Source organism: Syngnathus scovelli, chromosome 13 (genome assembly GCF_024217435.2).
Source record: "Syngnathus scovelli strain Florida chromosome 13, RoL_Ssco_1.2, whole genome shotgun sequence".
Lineage (NCBI taxonomy): Eukaryota > Metazoa > Chordata > Actinopteri > Syngnathiformes > Syngnathidae > Syngnathus > Syngnathus scovelli.
The window spans coordinates 1,967,215-1,986,752 of record NC_090859.1 but is presented as its reverse complement, the minus strand read 5'-3'; the positions used below and the strand labels follow the sequence as shown (position 1 = coordinate 1,986,752).

At 44.6% G+C, this 19,538-nt stretch overlaps 1 protein-coding gene across 1 annotated transcript in view; it reads right to left on the bottom strand.

The window, feature by feature from the left end:
- Positions 1-17,869, bottom strand: part of LOC125979888 (SWI/SNF-related matrix-associated actin-dependent regulator of chromatin subfamily B member 1) — a 68,238-nt gene extending 50,369 nt beyond the window's left edge. Inside the window, exons 1-4 of the mRNA XM_049738728.1 lie at positions 17,641-17,869; positions 16,641-16,752; positions 11,913-12,021; positions 7,325-7,462 (exon numbers count right to left, since the gene is read on the bottom strand). Coding sequence (XP_049594685.1) covers positions 7,325-7,462; positions 11,913-12,021; positions 16,641-16,752; positions 17,641-17,730 — 449 coding nt within the window. The 5' untranslated portion in view covers positions 17,731-17,869. The remainder of the gene's footprint in view (positions 1-7,324; positions 7,463-11,912; positions 12,022-16,640; positions 16,753-17,640) is intronic.
- Positions 17,870-19,538: the final 1,669 nt, after the last annotated feature.

Here is a 19,538-nt window from a genome sequence, read left to right as displayed (position 1 = left end):
CCTTTCTAGCCTACACAGCGTGGTAGTAACTTGATCCGTTAACTCTTCTTGTTCCATACTCGGCACTCACAAGGTGATCCACAACGTGGTAGTAACTTGATCTCTTAACTCTCAGGGATGAGAATGGCAAATGTGAAAAAGCACGGAAAAGTAGCGGGGTATATGGTATATATATATATATATATATATACATATATATATATATATATATATACATATATATATACACACATACTATATATATATATATATATATATATATATATGAAGAATTGGTCAACGCGGCACTCTCTAGCTGCCGTATATATATACGGCTGACTAGCTCAATCAGTAAGTGACATGACTTACAAACGGAAGACCCGGGTTCGATTCCCGGCAGGGGCACAATATGAGCAATGAGCGATTACCTTACCAACAGTCAGTGTGGGTCCTTAGGCAAGACCCTTAACGATACCGCCTACCTCAGAGATAATGAGTACAAGAAACGAAAGACATGCCGGCTCAGACGTCGCCCGGACAAACAAGGTCTGCGTCAGGTGCTGGGGAACCAGAGCACCCTGATGAAAAATGGGCTACTGGAACAAGACACAAATGGGCGAGATGCGAGAATAAGGATCTGTTGGAATGCTACTACTCCAGCAACCCGAGCGAGAGGGGTTACATGCGGAGAATGCGGGAACAATGGCAACTTCAATACCCACAGTCAACACTATCGGCCAAGCAACTAGTAGCTCAATGTTCCAATATCCATAAACGGCACCTGCTATCACACCTCGAGATTGATGAGATACAACACAAATGCCATAGCGAAGGCCAACCAGAGCACCAGGTCAGAGACAAGTTAAATCCATGTAAAAGCCCAGAGGTTGGGTACGAAACCCCAATAAGCACAATCAAGCTGAACGAGGCAGCAACTGACCTGAAGAACAAGATCACGGTGAGAATGAATGCTCGGGAACCTAGATACACACTGCAGAGGCTAAGTGAAGTACCCTCAGAAAGTCTCCTAGAAGATGTGAATGCAACATTGACAACAATTCCTACGGCTACCATCACTGAAACCAATGAGCTGATATACACCTCAGCAGCAGTGATCCTAGAAATGCTTGGCTACAAGAAGAATGAACATATGCGACCACAACAGTGCCCACCATGGAAGAGAAGGCTGGAGGCCAAAATCAAGATAGCACGGAGAGAAGTGAGCCAAATGACAGAGGCCCAGAAAGGTGCAATGAAAAAGCAAGTTCCCAAGAAATACAGCCATATGCCCATACCTGAAGCACTCGAAACTGCCAAACAAAGACTCCAAGCCTTGGCCAGTCGCCTAAAGAGGTACACAAGAGAGAATGAAGCCAGACGAATAAACAGGTTGTTCACAACACAACCAGCGAAAGTGTACGCTCAGTGGCAGGGGAATAATAGCAGAGCAGACCCACCAAGGCTGGAAACTGAACAGTACTGGAAGGATATATGGGAGCGGGAGGCATCACATAAGAAGGATGCACAGTGGCTGGTGGCTCTGAGAAAGGACCACAGCAAGCTCCCTGAACAGAACCCAGTAACCATCACAGTGGCAGACATCCAGAGAAGAGTCTCAGGAATGAAAAACTGGACAGCACCAGGCCCTGACATGATCCACAGCTACTGGCTCAAGAAACTTACAACTCTCCATGAGCGCCTGGCAGCACAAATGAACCAGCTGCTAAGGGATGGGACTCACCCTGGATGGCTAACCCAAGGGCGTACGATCCTGATCCAGAAGGATCCATCAAAGGGTACAGTCCCATCCAACTACCGGCCAATCACCTGCCTCTCCACAACATGGAAGCTGATGTCGGGCATAATATCAGATAAGATCAGCAGGCACATGGATCAATACATGAGCACTGCTCAGAAAGGGATTGGTAAAAATACCAGAGGAGCAAAACATCAACTCCTGGTGGATAGAACAGTCACCCAAGACTGCAGAACTAGACGTACCAACCTGAGCACTGCCTGGATTGATTACAAGAAAGCATATGACTCAATGCCACATACTTGGATCACTGAATGCTTGAGGCTGTACAACATCAATGGGACTCTGAGAACCTTCATCGCCAACTCGATGAAACAGTGGAAAACCACACTTGAAGCCAATGGCAAGCCACTTGCACACGTGACCATCAAATGTGGTATATACCAAGGAGACGCTCTGTCCCCAATGCTGTTCTGTATAGGACTGAACCCCCTCAGCCAAATAATCAACAAGACGGGATATGGATACCAACTCAGGAATGGGGCCACCATCAGCCACCTCCTCTACATGGATGACATAAAGCTGTACGCTAAGAACGAGCGGGACATTGACTCCCTGATCCACACTACCAGGATCTACAGCTCTGACATCGGAATGTCATTCGGACTTGAGAAATGTGGCCGCATGGTGACTAAAAGAGGAAAGGTAATCCACACAGAGGGGGTCTCACTCCCAGAAGGAACAATAGCAGACATTGAGGACAGCTACAAATACCTTGGAATTCCACAGGCAAATGGCAACCTTGACGAGGAAACAAGGAAAGCAGCCACAGCCAAATACCTCCATCGAGTAAGGCAAGTCCTAAGAAGTCAGCTCAATGGCAAGAACAAGTCCCTAGCCATTAACAGCTACGCCCTACCAGTAATCAGGTACCCTGCAGGAATCATACGGTGGCCAAAGGAAGATATACAGACCACAGATATCAAGACACGGAAGCTCCTAACCATGCATGGAGGGTTCCATCCCAAGTCCAGCACCCTGAGACTGTACACTAGCCGTAAAGAAGGAGGCCGAGGACTGGCGAGCGTGAGAGCCACGATCCAAGATGAAACATCCAAGATCCATAAGTACATCAGGGATAAGGCCCCAACGGATGACGTGCTCAGTGAATGTCTCAGACAATGGGCATCAAAGGAAGATGAGGTGCTGGAGGGACCATCATGGGAGGACAAGCCCCTACATGGGATGTACCACCGAAACATAGCTGAAGTAGCTGATATCCAGAAATCCTACCAATGGCTAGAAAGAGCTGGTCTGAAGGACAGCACAGAGGCACTGATCCTGGCTGCACAAGAACAGGCCTTGAGCACCAGAGCAATAGAGGCCCAAATCTACCACACCAGACAAGACCCCAGGTGTAGATTGTGCAAAGAAGGTCCTGAGACAATCCAGCACATAACTGCAGGGTGTAAGATGCTGGCAGGTAAAGCATACATGGAGCGCCATAACCAACTAGCTGGAATAGTGTACAGGAACATCTGTGCAGAGTATGGACTGGAAGTCCCAAGATCCAAGTGGGAAACACCTCCAAAGGTGGTAGAGAATGACCAAGCCAAGATCCTCTGGGACTTCCAGATCCAGACAGACAGAATGGTAATGGCGAACCAACCGGACATTGTGGTGGTGGACAAAGAGCAGAGGAAAGCCGTTGTGGTTGACATAGCCATCCCAAATGATGGTAACATTAGGAAAAAGGAACATGAGAAACTTGAGAAATATCAAGGGCTCAGAGAAGAGCTGGAGAAGACCTGGAGAGTTAAGACTTCAGTGGTACCTGTGGTCATTGGAGCACTAGGGGCAGTAACCCCCAAACTGGAGGAGTGGCTGAAACAGATCCCAGGAAAAACATCTGACATCTCAGTCCAGAAAAGTGCAGTACTAGGAACAGCAAAGATACTGCGTAGAACCCTCAAGCGCCCAGGCCTCTGGTAGAGGACCCGAGCTTGAAGGGAAAAAGAGACCACCCACGGGGGGTGAGGAAAAGTTTTTTTTAATTTTTTTTTTTTTTTTAATTTATTTATAAACTAAATAAATACTAAAAGTCGCTCCGGAATATAGGTCGCATTAGCCATAAAATGCACAATAACGTGAAAAAAAAACATATATAAGTCGCTCCGGAGTATAAGTCGCATTTTGGGGGAAATTTATTCGACAAAATCCAACACCAAGAACAGACATGAACGAGCAACAACAGGTTAAATGATAGGTATGCTAACGTGACATAAACAGAAACAAAAAGCTGAGAATGGGCCTGACGTAACATTCAGAGTTATTCAAATAACTATTACATAAATAACATGTTTATAAACCATCTGTGTCACTCCAATTCATTAAATCCATCGATCGTCCTGTATGTCAACAATGGGTGCGCGCCGCTGCACTTGCACTTCAAAATATTCCACAGGCCCATATAACGTATATAAATTATATATCAAGTAACCATTATATAAGCAATAATATTATCAAACCATCTGTGTCACTCCAAATCATTAAATCCATCGATCAAATTCCTCATCCTTTGTCAACGCCGCGCGTGCGCCCTGACGTCAGCCTTGTCGTTATTCCACAGATCTAGTATATAACTATATTGTGGCGTTAACAAAGTACAAGGACCCAAGCACCGGCGTGGACTTCCAGGCGTATGGCGGCGTGGACTTCCATCCCCGGAGGTGGCACTTCCAGCCACGGAGGTGGAAGAGAGCTCCATAGAAAGGACCGGGCGTGCGTAAAAGCCATGTGCGAGTCCCATCCACCTCCCCGGTCAACCACCCGGCCAAGCACCGGCCCCCGACTTCCATCCACGGAGGTGAAAGAGAGCTGCGTAGAGTAGGACCAGGCGTGCGTAAAAGCCATGTCCGAGCCCCATCCATCGTTCCCGGGCAGCCACCCGGCCGAGCGTCGGCCCCCGACTTCCATCCACGGAGGTGAAAGAGAGCTCCGTAGAGTAGGACCGGGCGTGCGTAAAAGCCATAATAGTTTTTCAAACCTTCTGTGTCACTCCAAATCCTTAAATCCTTCAAACTCTTCGTCCTCCGTGTCACTTACAAAAAAAGCCGCTAATGATGCCGGTAGTACGTGGGGCCCTTCGTCATCTTCGTCATCCCGTGATCGAATCTTTGTCCTTTATGTAAACAACCGCCGCGCCACGCTGCTGACGTCACTTGAAATTCAAGTTACAGTAATCCCTTGCTACATTGTGATTTGTTTATCGCGGTTTCACTTTTTTTTTTATTTTTGAAAATTTAGAAAAAAATTCACATATAAGTCGCTCCTCAGTGTAAGTCGCCCCCCCACCCAAACTATGAAAAATAAACGCGACTTATAGTCTGAAAAATACGGTATGCCGTCGCGGCGGCCGGGGGAATGCTCGCGAGTCGCCGAGGCTAACGTTGCCCGCTCCCCTCCATATATAAAAAAATAATTTTCTCAACGGATTTCCACAATTCACGAAAATACTTTAGACGGAAAAAAACACGGAAATCCGCGGATCCGCGGAAAATTCTCATCCCTGAACTCTTCTTGTTCCATACTCGGTACTCACGAGGTGATCCATTTGTCAGGAATATTCCGGTTCGTTGTTGGAGCAGGGGTTTCTTTGGTAGCAACGCGCTAACGTTAGTCGCGAACGGTGCTAATCACCCATGTCTGTCGCAGGTCTCAAACAAAACCCTTTCCTCCTGGCTGGCTCGCCAAATATGTTGCGGCTTCGAGTCACGAGTCACGAAGAGCTGCAAGTTTTGTCCTTTAACAGGTGTTTTTATTCTTTTTCAAGCCCACCGAACATACAGAGCTGTCTCCTCTACATCCACGTCACCCTTTATTTCGACATGTCCCCAACACCTACATCCGTGGTGCCTTTCATGGCAGTAGGAGAAATCAAACATAACAAAAATGCACCAAACCTAGTAAAGAAATGGCCAGAAAAATTACAATTACGATGATTGTAAACCCATAGAAATCCCATAAATTAACTGAACATCAATGAAACATCTGTTAGCCAGTGGCAGAAAACCCCCATGGTAGAGGAGCCTGGACATGAATCTCACGGGAAGAACAAGACAACTTCTTTGTTGGCAGTCCAGCTAAAGGACATCAAACCATGCACCAATTACGACAACTTTTTTGCTGGCAGTCCAGCTAAAGGACATCAAATCATGCACCAATTAGGACAAATTCTTTTTGGCAGTCCAGCTGAAAAAGAACAAACCATACAGCAGGATCGGGCTGACCAGCCTCTCACACAATTATCTCCATGACAGCCAACAACCAAGAAGACACACACAAACAGCAAAGCACACCCTTTTCTTTAAATGTTCTGTATAAAGGCTGGGTCAGGGAAATTAGTATTTTGTCACTCTGCATCGCTACCTTCGCAGTTAGGGACGGATGTGACCCGGAGCTCTGCTTACAAAATTGGCTTGGTGTTATTACAGTGATCCCTCATCTATTGCGGGAGATGCGTTCCAGAACCACCCGTGATAAAGATCCGCAAAGTAGAAACGGGGTAGGATTTTTTTATGAATTTACACATCATTGGATCAAAATTTACAATACATAGTGCTTCTTTTTAGCCGCATAATGCCTGTATATTGTATAATCTAGCACTTAGAGTTAATGACAGACACTGCCATCTCATCCAAATTTCTCTACCCATACATGAACACAACATGAGAGGAAAACAACTGATAAAGGAAAAAAGACGGAAACTGACATGTACAAGTGTTCATGTTACCATCAAAGTTCTGCCATTGGCCAGTGTATGACGAGTTGGCTCATGGAGTTATTTATACCGTAAAACTAACATGTACTGCAGGGAGTCGGTTGCTGCCATTGACATAAATGCATAGAGCTTCTACTGCAATGGTCTCTTTGTTAACCCTCCGATTAAAAAAAACCCAACACGTGGCTTTTATCGTAGCATAACATGACATCCCTAAAAAGACAACAACCCATAGTTAGAATATAATGGTAGATTAGGTTAATATATTTTCAATATATTCATAGATTTTCAAATAATTGAATGTCTGGCTTTTTTGTTATGGGCAACGTAACACGGCATAAAGTAAAGACAAAAGTGCATATCAGTCAAGTCAACAGCCTTATAATTCCCGTTAGTAACACATTATATAACCTACGTATACACAGTACATTCTATGAAAATATATGCCATATTTCCAGTAAGGTGACAAGTGAACTCATTTTTGTGATGGGCACGCGCATGGTGATCCCAACATAAGAGGTATGATAAATAGGGTTAAGACACCATGAGGAAATACCCGATAAACACTCCAATAAAGTCATACAAAACATTCAGACACATTGCTACACTCAAAGGTTGAAAACAGAAAAAGAGAAAAAGTCTTGCATGAAAGTCGTGCAACAAAACATACGTTGGAAAAACAGACAGGATTCAAATAAACTGCCTATTGATGTGGGATGTTTTTGAACACACTGCACCCAAAATTAACTGGTAATGAACACTCAAACCTGAAAACCACCAGCAAAATTGCAAATTTTGCTACTTCTTACCACAGTGGAAAGGTCCTCTTCTTGTCTCGACCCATTCGGTTGCGGTTGATGGTCGTGGAACAAGGCACAGCATCTAAGTGGTGGGAGCTGTTGGGCAGTGTTGGGACCCATTGACTGCTTCTTTTGGCTTTCTGCTCCCTAGAAAAAGAAAATAAGTGTTAAGCTGATACCTCGAAATTTTTGGGCAAACATTTAACTTTGTAAACTCGAGCTACCATATAATTGTATACAGTAATCCCTCGTTTATCGCAGCTAATTGGATCCAAGACCAACCGCCATAGGCGAAAATCCACGATGTAGAGAAAACATAGTCACAATATCCATAAAAGACTTTTATGAAGCTTTATTGTATTTCATTGTATTTTTAAACAGTGTATGTATATTGTACTTTTAAATGTTTTTTGTATTGTTAAACACTTAAGCAAACATTTTAAATTGTTGTACTAAGTTCATTTTGTTTTTCCTTATTTAATCACTTCACAGGTTTCTTTTATATCAAACAAATGGTTTTAGGTTATTCACCTGACATGTTTCGGCGGTTTCTTCCGCCTTCATCAGAGTGTCACAGATGTGATGGTGACGCGTCTTTATCAGCTGATCGATCGACGAAGGCGCGGCTCACCTGTCAGATTTGACAGGTGAGCCACGCCCTCCGCTGTCCATTCACCTCTCCAGAATGCTGTTCCAGGTTTGAGAGAGCATATAGGCGCCCTCATCCCTGTTGATGGTTCTCGGGCCCCGCTTGCGGATCTCGATAGCCTCCCTGATCCAACGCTGATGTTTATTTTCTTCAGTGCGGATGACTCTGGCCTTCTCCCAGTCCATGATGTGGTTTTCTCTTTTACAGTGATCGGTTATGGCTGACTTGTAGTGCTCCTGTTCTGCTTGTAGTTTTATTGCTCTTGTTTGTCTTGTTGCCGTCTCCTTCTCACACTCCTTCTTGTGTTCTATTTTTCTTGTGATGAAGTTTCTCCCTGTCTCTCCAATGTATGATTTATTGCATGATTTGCATGGAATTTCGTATATGGAATTGCATTTGTTATCCGGGTTGACTTTGTCTTTTGGGTGGACCAGTATTTGACGGAGTGTTGTATGTGGTTTGATAGGTGTGGTTATGTTGTGTTTATTCATGGCTCTTTTGATGCGTTCCGTAATTCCTCTCACATACGGCAAAATGACCATTCCGCTGGGTTCTTGTTTCCCTGTTTGTTTCTTTCTTTTCTTTTGTATCCTTTGTTTTTTACCTGTTCTGCACCTTTGGTTATTGCCCATTGTGGATACTGACATTTTTTAAGTGCCTGTTGTATGTATTGTTCTTCCTGTGCTACGTCCTCCGGATCCGTGATTATTGTTGTGCGTTCGTATAGTGTTCTGACAACTGACAGTTTGTGTATAGTGGGATGTTCTGATGTCCAGAGGAGGTATTGGTCGGTGTGTGTGGGTTTTCTGTGTACTTTTATTTTTATGTCTCCGTTGTCTGTATGGTGTATGTTGATGTCTAGAAAGGCTATGGCTTGGTCTGTTTCTTCTTCATGGGTGAATTTAATGTTACCGGTGGTGTCTATGGTGTTGAGATGGTCTGTGAGGTGTTGTGTATGTCCTGTTTTTGTTTTTTCTAGAATGTCATCGACGTAGCGTCTCCATAACGTGGGTTTGTATGTGTCCGGAGCTGTTAAGAGTGCCTTTTGTTCCAGATCTTCCATAAAAAAATTGCACATGATGGCAGAAAGAGGGTCTCCCATGGGGAATCCCTCTTTTTGCCTGTAAATTGTGTTTCTGTATTGAAAGTATGTGGAGGTGGCGATGAAGTGGAGTAGTTGGGTGATGTCCTGTGCTGTTAGGTTTGTGCGTTTCTTAAGTGTCCTGTCTGCTGATAGTCTGTCATGTACTTGTACGTGTTTTTTTATGGAAGATCTGGAACAAAAGGCACTCTTAACAGCTCCGGACACATACAAACCCACGTTATGGAGACGCTACGTCGATGACATTCTAGAAAAAACAAAAACAGGACATACACAACACCTCACAGACCATCTCAACACCATAGACACCACCGGTAACATTAAATTCACCCATGAAGAAGAAACAGACCAAGCCATAGCCTTTCTAGACATCAACATACACCATACAGACAACGGAGACATAAAAATAAAAGTACACAGAAAACCCACACACACCGACCAATACCTCCTCTGGACATCAGAACATCCCACTATACACAAACTGTCAGTTGTCAGAACACTATACGAACGCACAACAATAATCACGGATCCGGAGGACGTAGCACAGGAAGAACAATACATACAACAGGCACTTAAAAAATGTCAGTATCCACAATGGGCAATAACCAAAGGTGCAGAACAGGTAAAAAACAAAGGATACAAAACACAGGGGAAAAGAAAGAAACAAACAGGGAAACAAGAACCCAGCGGAATGGTCATTTTGCCGTATGTGAGAGGAATTACGGAACGCATCAAAAGAGCCATGAATAAACACAACATAACCACACCTATCAAACCACATACAACACTCCGTCAAATACTGGTCCACCCAAAAGACAAAGTCAACCCGGATAACAAATGCAATTCCATATACGAAATTCCATGCAAATCATGCAATAAATCATACATTGGAGAGACAGGGAGAAACTTCATCACAAGAAAAATAGAACACAAGAAGGAGTGTGAGAAGGAGACGGCAACAAGACAAACAAGAGCAATAAAACTACAAGCAGAACAGGAGCACTACAAGTCAGCCATAACCGATCACTGTAAAAGAGAAAACCACATCATGGACTGGGAGAAGGCCAGAGTCATCCGCACTGAAGAAAATAAACATCAGCGTTGGATCAGGGAGGCTATCGAGATCCGCAAGCGGGGCCCGAGAACCATCAACAGGGATGAGGGCGCCTATATGCTCTCTCAAACCTGGAACAGCATTCTGGAGAGGTGAATGGACAGCGGAGGGCGTGGCTCACCTGTCAAATCTGACAGGTGAGCCGCGCCTTCGTCGATCGATCAGCTGATAAAGACGCGTCACCATCACATCTGTGACACTCTGATGAAGGCGGAAGAAACCGCCGAAACATGTCAGGTGAATAACCTAAAACCATTTGTTTGATATAAAAGAAACCTGTGAAGTGATCAAACATTTTAAAGTCAAACAGACTTTCATAAACATTATTTATTTAAATAAATAGGAAAATAAAGAAAATAAGAGTAAATATATACAATTTCCGCACAAGAACCTTTATTGTAGTTTTATACACTATATTGTTTATTTAAACACTTTTTGTATCTTTAAAACACTTTTGTAAATTTTTTAAAGTCAAATTGACTCACAGAAACATTCTTCTTTATATAAAATAAGAAAATTAATATGAATAAATATATTGTTACAATATCCCCACAAGACTTTTATGAACCTTTTTTGAACTGTTGACGTATCTGGCTCCTCTCTGCTCTTGCGTGCTGGCCGACTGACGCGCCCCCGCGGCCCAGCGCGAGCACATCTGCACAAGACTTTTATCATTTTATTTTTATACACTCTATTATACTTTTAAATAAGTTATTGTATTTTAAACACTTTTTAAAATATTTTAAAGTGACCCAGCTCCTCTCTGCTCTTGCGTACTGGCTCGTGTCGGTGGTGGTCAGATGACGAGGGAGAATTCGCCACCATTACACCATTACCGGACCCACACATCAAACATAACTTTCAGAGTCACAATGAACCCCCTTCAAAAAAATAAAATAAATAAATAAATAAATAATATACTTCATCTATAAAACAGATACACCGACAGAACAAATGCATGTGTTCAACATGATTTACGGTAAAACATTTGAGAGACGCATACCAAGTACAGCTAAAGCTCGATTTTACACAAACTTTGGGGTTCAGAATTTGGAAATCGCTTTAACCCCGAAAGTCTTTTTAAAACAAATGTTTTGAGGCAGCCGAAGGAGTCCTTTGTCACATTAATTTACGTCACGCATGTTGTTGGGTAGCTAAGAGGTCCGTTCGCCGTTTGTCCTTATGAATGCTCACCCCTACATCAAAGTCTGTTGACATTTGGATTAAAAGAGAAGCAATACGCAGATGACTATATCAGGCAAACTGGCTAAGTCATTTTCATGCTATGTGAATTGGATCGAAGAGAGATTAAAGCAGCCACATTTTCTACTACTGTGTCGGACCACGCTCTTTGACTTGTGAGTTACTGTGTGGATCAGGTGCTTTCACAAATTTCTTCCTTTCCGAATCAAAAACAATCCTAGTAACACTGTAATAAATCAGTCATAAGGATCAAAAGGACCAACTACTTCTTGTCATGCGCCTTAAAATTAGTCACCGAAATTCAATCACTTGTGCTAAGGTTTACACGCTAGTCACTTAGGTTCTTATGGTATTTATATCCTCCATTTAAAATACTATTTAAAAATGCATTTATGACGAAAAAAATTGGGGTCTATGACCAAACCACGTGAGACAGAAAGTTATATAAAATCGAAGCGCTTCAAATCAAGCTTCAGCTGTAAATAGAAACTAAAATATTCTGCATAAGCAACTTTGAAGTAAGCAATACCTGAGATATGCTGGTGGCTCTGTGCTGATAGACACTGCCTTGTATTTGTCATCGTTACCATCAAAGATCTCCTCACACTCAGATGCCTTCAGTAGGGTAACACTGGTGGCTAAAATTTGTGGATAAAATGTCATTTTTTTTTTTCAGTTCAGAAGATAAGTGACAATTTTCAGTTTGTATTTTTTTCCATTTGCAATGTCAAAGACACAACCAAATTTAAGTTGTCATTTAATATTTGTTACAGTAATGTAACCGTTCAAATGTTTGAGGTCACTTAGAAATGTCCTTATTTTTAAAATAATGAGGATAACATTAAACTAATCAGGAATACATTTTAATGTTAATGTGGGAAATTACTAATCTAGCAGCAAACCAGTTTTTTTAATGTAATATCTAAATATGTATATAAAGGCCTATTTCCAGCAACCATCCCTCCAGGGTTCTAGTGGTCCATTGTGTTTGCTAGTTGTGTAAGAAGTCTATTGGATGATTAGAAAATTAGAAAAATAAGATTAGAAAACCCTTGAAAACCCTTGTGCAATTATGTTCATTTTTATGGACCCCAAACGTTTGAATGGTAGTGTATAATGACAAACGATGTCAAACGACAATGAATGATATTAAAAAGATGTAAAATTACTGGGAATGGGCTGAACATGTTGAAGTTGAAAAAAAAGCCCCTTATGACGAAAAAGACATATGGACTCAGATTTCCCTCGCCCGGACGCGGGTCACCGGGGCCCCCCTCTGGAGCCAGGCCTGGAGGTGGGGCTCGAAGGCAAGCGTCTGGTGGCCGGGCCTTCGCCCATGGGGCCCGATCGAGCACAGCCCGAAAAGGAAACGTGGGTCTCCCTTTCCATAGGCTCACCACCTGTGGGAGGGGCCAAAGGGGTTGGCTGCATTGTGAGCTGGGCGGCGGCTAAAGGCAGGGACCTTGGCGGTCTGATCCCCGGCTGCAGAAGCTGGCTCTTGGGACATGGAATGTCACCTCTCTGGCTGGAAAGGAGACCGAGCTGGTGTGCGAGGCAGAAAAGTTCCGACTAGACATAGTCGGACTTGCCTCCACACACAGTTTGGGTTCCGGTGCAAACCCTCGCGAGAGGGGCTGGACTCTCTTCCACTCTGGAGTTGCCCACGGTGAGAGGCGTCGAGCAGGTGTGGGTATACTTATTGCCCCCCAGCTGGGCGCCTGCAGATTGGGGTTCACCCCAGTGAACGAGACGGTAGCCTCCCCCCGCCTTCGGGTCGGGGGGGGACGGGTCCTGACTGTTGTTTGTGTCTATGCACCAAACGGCAGGTCAGAGTACCCACCCTTCTTGGAGTCCCTGGAGGAAGTGCTGGAGAGCGCTCCTTCTGAAGACTCCATTGTTCTACTGGGTGACTTCAATGCTCGCATGGCCAATAACAGTGAGACCTAGAAGGGCGTGATTAGGAAGAATGCCCCCCCCGATCTGAACCCGAGCGGTGTTCTATCATTGGAATTCTGTGCTCGACACAGATTGTCAATAATGAACACCATGTTCGAGCTTAAGGGTGTCCATGTGTGCACTTGGCACCAGGACACCTTAGGCGGCAGCTCGATGATCGACTTTGTAGTCGTGTCATCGGATTTGCGGCGGCATGTTCTGGACACTCGGGTGAAGAGAGGGGCGAAGATGTCAACTGATCACCACCTGGTGGTGGGTTGGCTCCAACGGTGGGGGAAGATGCCAGTCCGACCTGGCAGACCCAAACGCTTTGTGAGGCTCTGCTGGGAACATTTGGCAGAATCCCCTGTCAGGAAGAACTTCAACTACCACCTCCGGCAGAGCTTTTCCCACGTCCCGGGGGAGGCGGGGGGGACATTAAGTCCGAGTGGACCATGTTCCGCGCCTCCATTGTTGAGGCAGCCGACCAGAGCTGTGGCCGTAAGGTCGTTGGTGCCTGTCGTGGCGGCAATCCCCGAACCCGCTGGTGGACACCGGCGGTAAGGGATGCCGTCAAGCTGAATAAGGAGTCCTATCAGGCCGTTTTGGCTTGCGGGACTCCGGAGGCAGCTGACAGGTACCGGATGGCCAAGCGGAACGCGGCTTCAGCGGTTGCTGAGGCAAAAAACCCGGGAGTGAGAGGAGTCTAGCGAGGCCATGGAGAATGACTTCCGGACGGCTTCGAGGAAATTCTGGTCCACCATCCGGCATCTCAGGAGGGGGAAGCAGTGCACCGTCAACACTGTTTACCGTGGAGATGGCGTGCTGCTGACCTCGACTCGGGACGTCGTGAGTCGGTGGGGAGAATACTTCGAAGACCTCTTCAATTCCACCGACACATTGTGGAAGCTGGGCCTGGAGACTCTGAGGTGGACTCTCCAATCTCTGGGGTCGAAGTCACTTAGGTAGTTAAAAAACTCCTCGGTGGCAGGTGAGATTCTCCCGGAGTTCTTAAAGGCTCTAGATGATGTGGGGCTGTCATGGCTGACACGCCTCTACAACATTGCGTGGACATCAGGGACGGTGCCTCTGGATTGGCAGACTGGGGTGGTGGTTCTTGGGGTGGTGGTTCTCCTCTTTAAGAAGGGGGACCGGAGGGTGTGTTCCAATGACAGGGGAATCACACTCCTCAGCCTCCCTGGTAAGGTCTATTCAGGGGTGCTGGAGAGGAGGGTCCGTCGGGAGGTTGAACCTCGGATTCAGGAGGAGCAGTGTGGCTTTCGTCCTGGCCGTGGAACAGTGGACCAGCTCTACACCCTCGGCAGGATCCTCGAGGGGGCATGGGATTTCGCCCAACCAGTCCACATGTGTTTTGTGGACTTGGAGAAGGCATTCGACCGTGTCCCTTGGGAGATTCTGTGGAGGGTGCTTCGGGAGTACGGGGTGCCGAGCCAACTGATAAGGGCGGTTCGGTCCCTGTATCACCGATGCCAGACTTTGGTCCGCATTTCCGGCAGTAAGTCGGATTCGTTCCCAGTGAGGGTTGGACTCCGCCAAGGCTGCCCTTTGTCACCGGTTCTGTTCATAATTTTTATGGACAGAATTTCTAGGCGCAGCCGAGGCGTTGAGGCAGTCCGGTTTGAGGACCTCAGCTTCGCATCTCTGCTTTTTGCAGACGACGTGGTGCTGTTGGCTTCTTCAAGCCGTGATCTCCAGCTCTCACTGGAGCGGTTCGCAGCCGAGTGTGAAGCGGTCGGGATGAGGGTCAGCACCTCCAAATCCAAGGCCATGGTCCTCGGTCGGAAAAGGGTGGAATGTTCTCTCCGGATCGGGGATGAGATCCTGCCCCAAGTGGAGGAGTTCAAGTGTCTTGGGGTCTTGTTCACGAGTGAGGGGAGGATGGAGCGCGAGATCGACAGGCGGATCGATGCAGCGTCGGCAGTAATGCGGACTCTGTACCGGTCTGTCGTGGTGAAGAGAGAGCTGAGCCAAAAGGCAAAGCTCTCAATTTACCAGTCGGTCTATGCTCCTACCCTCACCTATAGTCACGAACTAGGGGTCATGACCGAAAGAATGAGATCCAGGATACAAGCGACCGAAATGAGTTTCCTCCGCAGGATGTCCGGGCTCTCCCTTAAAGATGAGGTGAGAAGCTCGGTCATCCGGGAGAGACTCAGAGTAGAGCCGCTGCTCCTCCACGTTGAGAAGAGCCAGATGAGGTGGCTTGGGCATCTCATCAGGATGCCTCCACTGGTCCCACCGGTAGGAAACTCCGTGGACGACCCAGGACACGCTGGAGAGACTATGTCTCTCAGATGGCCTGGGAACCTCTTGGGATCCCCCGGGATGAGCTGCATGAAGTGGCTGGGGAGAGGGAAGTCTGGGAGTCCCTCCTAAAGCTGCTGCCCCCGCGACCCGACCCCGGATAAGCGGAAGAAGATGGATGGATGGATGGATGGATGGATGGATGGATGGATGGATGGATGGATGGATGGATGGATGTATGGATGGATGGACGGACGGACGGACGGACGGACGGACGGATGGATGGATGTTGAAGTTGGAATGCTTCGAATCAATCAAAAAATGTAGATATTGTACAAAGAAAAGCATAAAAAATAATTTTTGAATATTTTTTGGGATATTTAAATAGAGAAAATATAAAATTTTTGATACGTGGAAATTTTCAGAACCAATCAGCATAAGATCGACAGTTTAAAGTTGTAACAGATTAAATCGGTAAAAGAAAAATCTAAATTAGAGAAGAAAGACAAAAAACTGTAATTAATGATATTTATGGATAATTTAATGGAGAAGTTGAATTTTTGGTAAATGGAAATTTTTAGAATCAGTAGGCATAAGATGAATAGTTTAACGTGGAATTGTTTGAATCTGTCAAAAAATGTTGACATTAGAAATGAATTGAATGAGCTAAATGTTAGTTTCAAATGGGAACAATGTAAATGAGAAATGTTGAATGAGTCACTGAATATGAATAGTGAATTCTTAGTTGAAAAATTTAGAATTTTGTGAAAATTTTAAATATCTGCAATTCAAACTTAGTAGCCTGAATAACATGTATTCTCAGGATGCTTTCCAACTGAGATTGTGTGAATCATTAATTAATGAAGAAATAGAGGAGAATAATGAGGGATATATATTTTTTTTTCTGCAGAAAAATGTGAATATTAGAAAATTTGAAATCACCCTTCACACAATCAATGCATTACTTTGTAGAAGAAACTGGGAAATGGGTTGATACATATTTAAGCTTCTTCATTCAAGCAAATGTGCAGATACAAATATATACTGCAACACTCACCATGTGATGATGCTACAATTTTCTTTCTCTCCTCCACTGAAGCAAGCCTCCTCCATAAAGATGGATATCTTTTGTATAAAGATCCTCGAAACATACGCAGATAGTTTCCTACCTGAAATCAAACAATGAATGTGACTTGACACTTAAAAATTCACTGTTCCACTTGAACTAGAACCAAAAAATTGCCAACCTGCTGGATAGAATCTAATAAATCATATGTTTGAGCTCATCCCAACAGTAAGCATTTTTTGTTTTGTTTTGTTCCACACTGTTGACGAAATTAAAAGCTGCAAGAACCACAACTATTCATGGTAAGCTCCAATTAAGGCTACATCGAAATAAGTGGAAGGAAACTGAGATGGGCTCGGTGGCGCACTGGCTAGCACATCCGCCTCACAGTTAGTAGGGTGTGGGTTCGATTCCACCTCCGGCCCTCCCAGTGTAAAGTGTGCATGTTCTGTCCGTGTCTGCGTGGGTTTTCTCCGGGCACTCGGGTTTCCTCCCACATCCCCAAAGACATGCTTGGTAGGCCGATTGAGCACTCCAAATTGCCCCTGGTTGAGGGTGCGAGTGCGGATGGTTATTCGTCTCTGCGTGCCCTGCGATTGGCTGGCAACCAATTCAGGGTGTCCCCCACCTACAGCCCGATGACGGCTGGGATAGGCTCCAGCACGCCCGGGACCCCCGTGGGGACAAAGCCGTACAGAAAATGGAAGGATGGATGGAAACTGAAACGAGATCTCGACTTCAGGCAGCCACGACCTACAAAAAAATATATATAAATAAAAACGCATTACTTAATTGACTCCTCCCTACTTTGCAGACCAATGGGTTTAACTAAGACGCTGACTGAACATGGACTTGACTTGTATGGACACATGTTCCGAATACATTCCTTTTTTTTTTTTTAATGTGCTCGAAAATGCAAACACAAATTATGACATGCGTTGCTTCAACAGCTAGAAAGAAAAGCAAATCTTGTGGTAACATCGGCACATACCTCCGAACCAACCATGTAAAAATCCCCATCTTGTTCTAACTGAAATTTAACTGGCTTCTGTCCATATGTTTTACTCAGTGCCAACTGCATGGCTGCACTATATTAATGTATTTGTGTATTTTTAAAGGCTTCTTCTCTATTAACGACAGAAAATGCACGTTGCATTGGCCGTAGGTACCAGACCCACTCGACTAGACAGATCGGTTCCGGGGATTGCGCCTCTTGATGACGACACGCTATATGATTGGCTGGAAGATAGTATGCTGACGTTTGAAGATTGTGGTTGGTTAGTTTTGCGGAAAAGCGATTATTTGTTTTGGTCTCGCACACACACACACACACACACACACACACACACACGCACACAAACGGGAATCGAACTCACGGTGTCGGCACACAAGACAGGCAAGTGTACCCCTATACCACCAGCGACTCCCGCCAGAAAAGCGATTATAATTTGAACCTTTTGAGTGTCTGTATCAAACTTTTTCTTACATTTATTTAAGCATATACTCAATGCAGAACAAAACGCACATTAATAAAAATAAGAATACAAATAAATACAACTGCAAGGGGTTATCCACTTGTGATATTGAAGGAATGGGGTCGAAATACAAAAAGTCCTGCCTAGCTACAAAAACAGATATGCTCAAACCTCATTGAATAAAGTACATAAGCAGACAAGTATATTCACATATTAAATCAGTAAAAGAAACAATTTAAGCATATAATTATACCTACACACCAAATCAATAAAAAAGACATAACTAGACATTTTTGATAAGTGGTAATTTTTGATCTGATATATATTTCTGAGCACTTTGAAATAACATGTTTTTGATGTATTGCTTGAATAGCTTAATGGCCCTTAAAGGGCTAGGGACATCCCTTTTTATTTCAATTAGAACGGAATTTGATAGAATGTATAAAGTGAACACATTTGCTGCATTGGAAATTAAAAATGGACACCGATTACTAAGAATAAAGCTGAAATGAAATGCCAGTTTATCGATCGGGTCCCGCACGAAGCCAAACTGGTGGCGCCATTACTGTGACGTCACAAGTTGTACATCTGGATGTCAACAAACCCAAACAACATGGCAGATGATAGCGACAGCTCCGTTTCTAGCGGCAATATTAGCATCATTTTATCCGATTCAGAAACCTCTTTTGACGCAGAATATGATGAATCTAGCAGTTCGCTTGGGCTGAGCTGAGCACATTTTCTGAATTGTGCCCCTCCCGTCACTCTGGTTAGGTTGGCATAGTAAAAAGTGCTCTTGGGGGCTTTAGAGTGCCGAGTTGATCTCGGCACATGAAGACATGACCACCTGCAACGTTTGGTTTAGGTTTTATAAGCATTTTTAATTTTATTGCTTAAATCGCATTTTCTCAACGAGCTGAGCACGTTTTCTGAATTGTGCCTCTCCTGTCACTGTGGTTAGGTTGGCATAGTAAAAAGAGTAGAGTGCCGAGTTGACCACTGTGCATGGAGAAATGAACATCTGCAGCGTTTGGTTTAGGTTTTAGGCGCATTTTTAATTTTATTTCTTAAATCGCATTTTTTCGACGAGCTGAGCACGTTTTCTGAATTGTGCCCCTCCCGTCACGCTTCGACATACTTTTCAAAGTCTCAAAGTCTCCTTTATTGTCAATTCCTCCGCATGTCAAGACACACAAAGAGATCGAAATTACGTTTCTCACTATCCCAGGGTGACAAGACAGAGTTCACAACGCACATACAAGTAAACAACACAGGGAAATTAAAACAAGAAGATGAACAATAAGAGTGATAGCACGCTAGCCGCTCCCGATGCACAGCAGAGTCCGGAAAGATGACAGTCAACCAGGCCACTGTGAACACGAGCACACAGCAGGCACGCACTGTCCGGTTCATG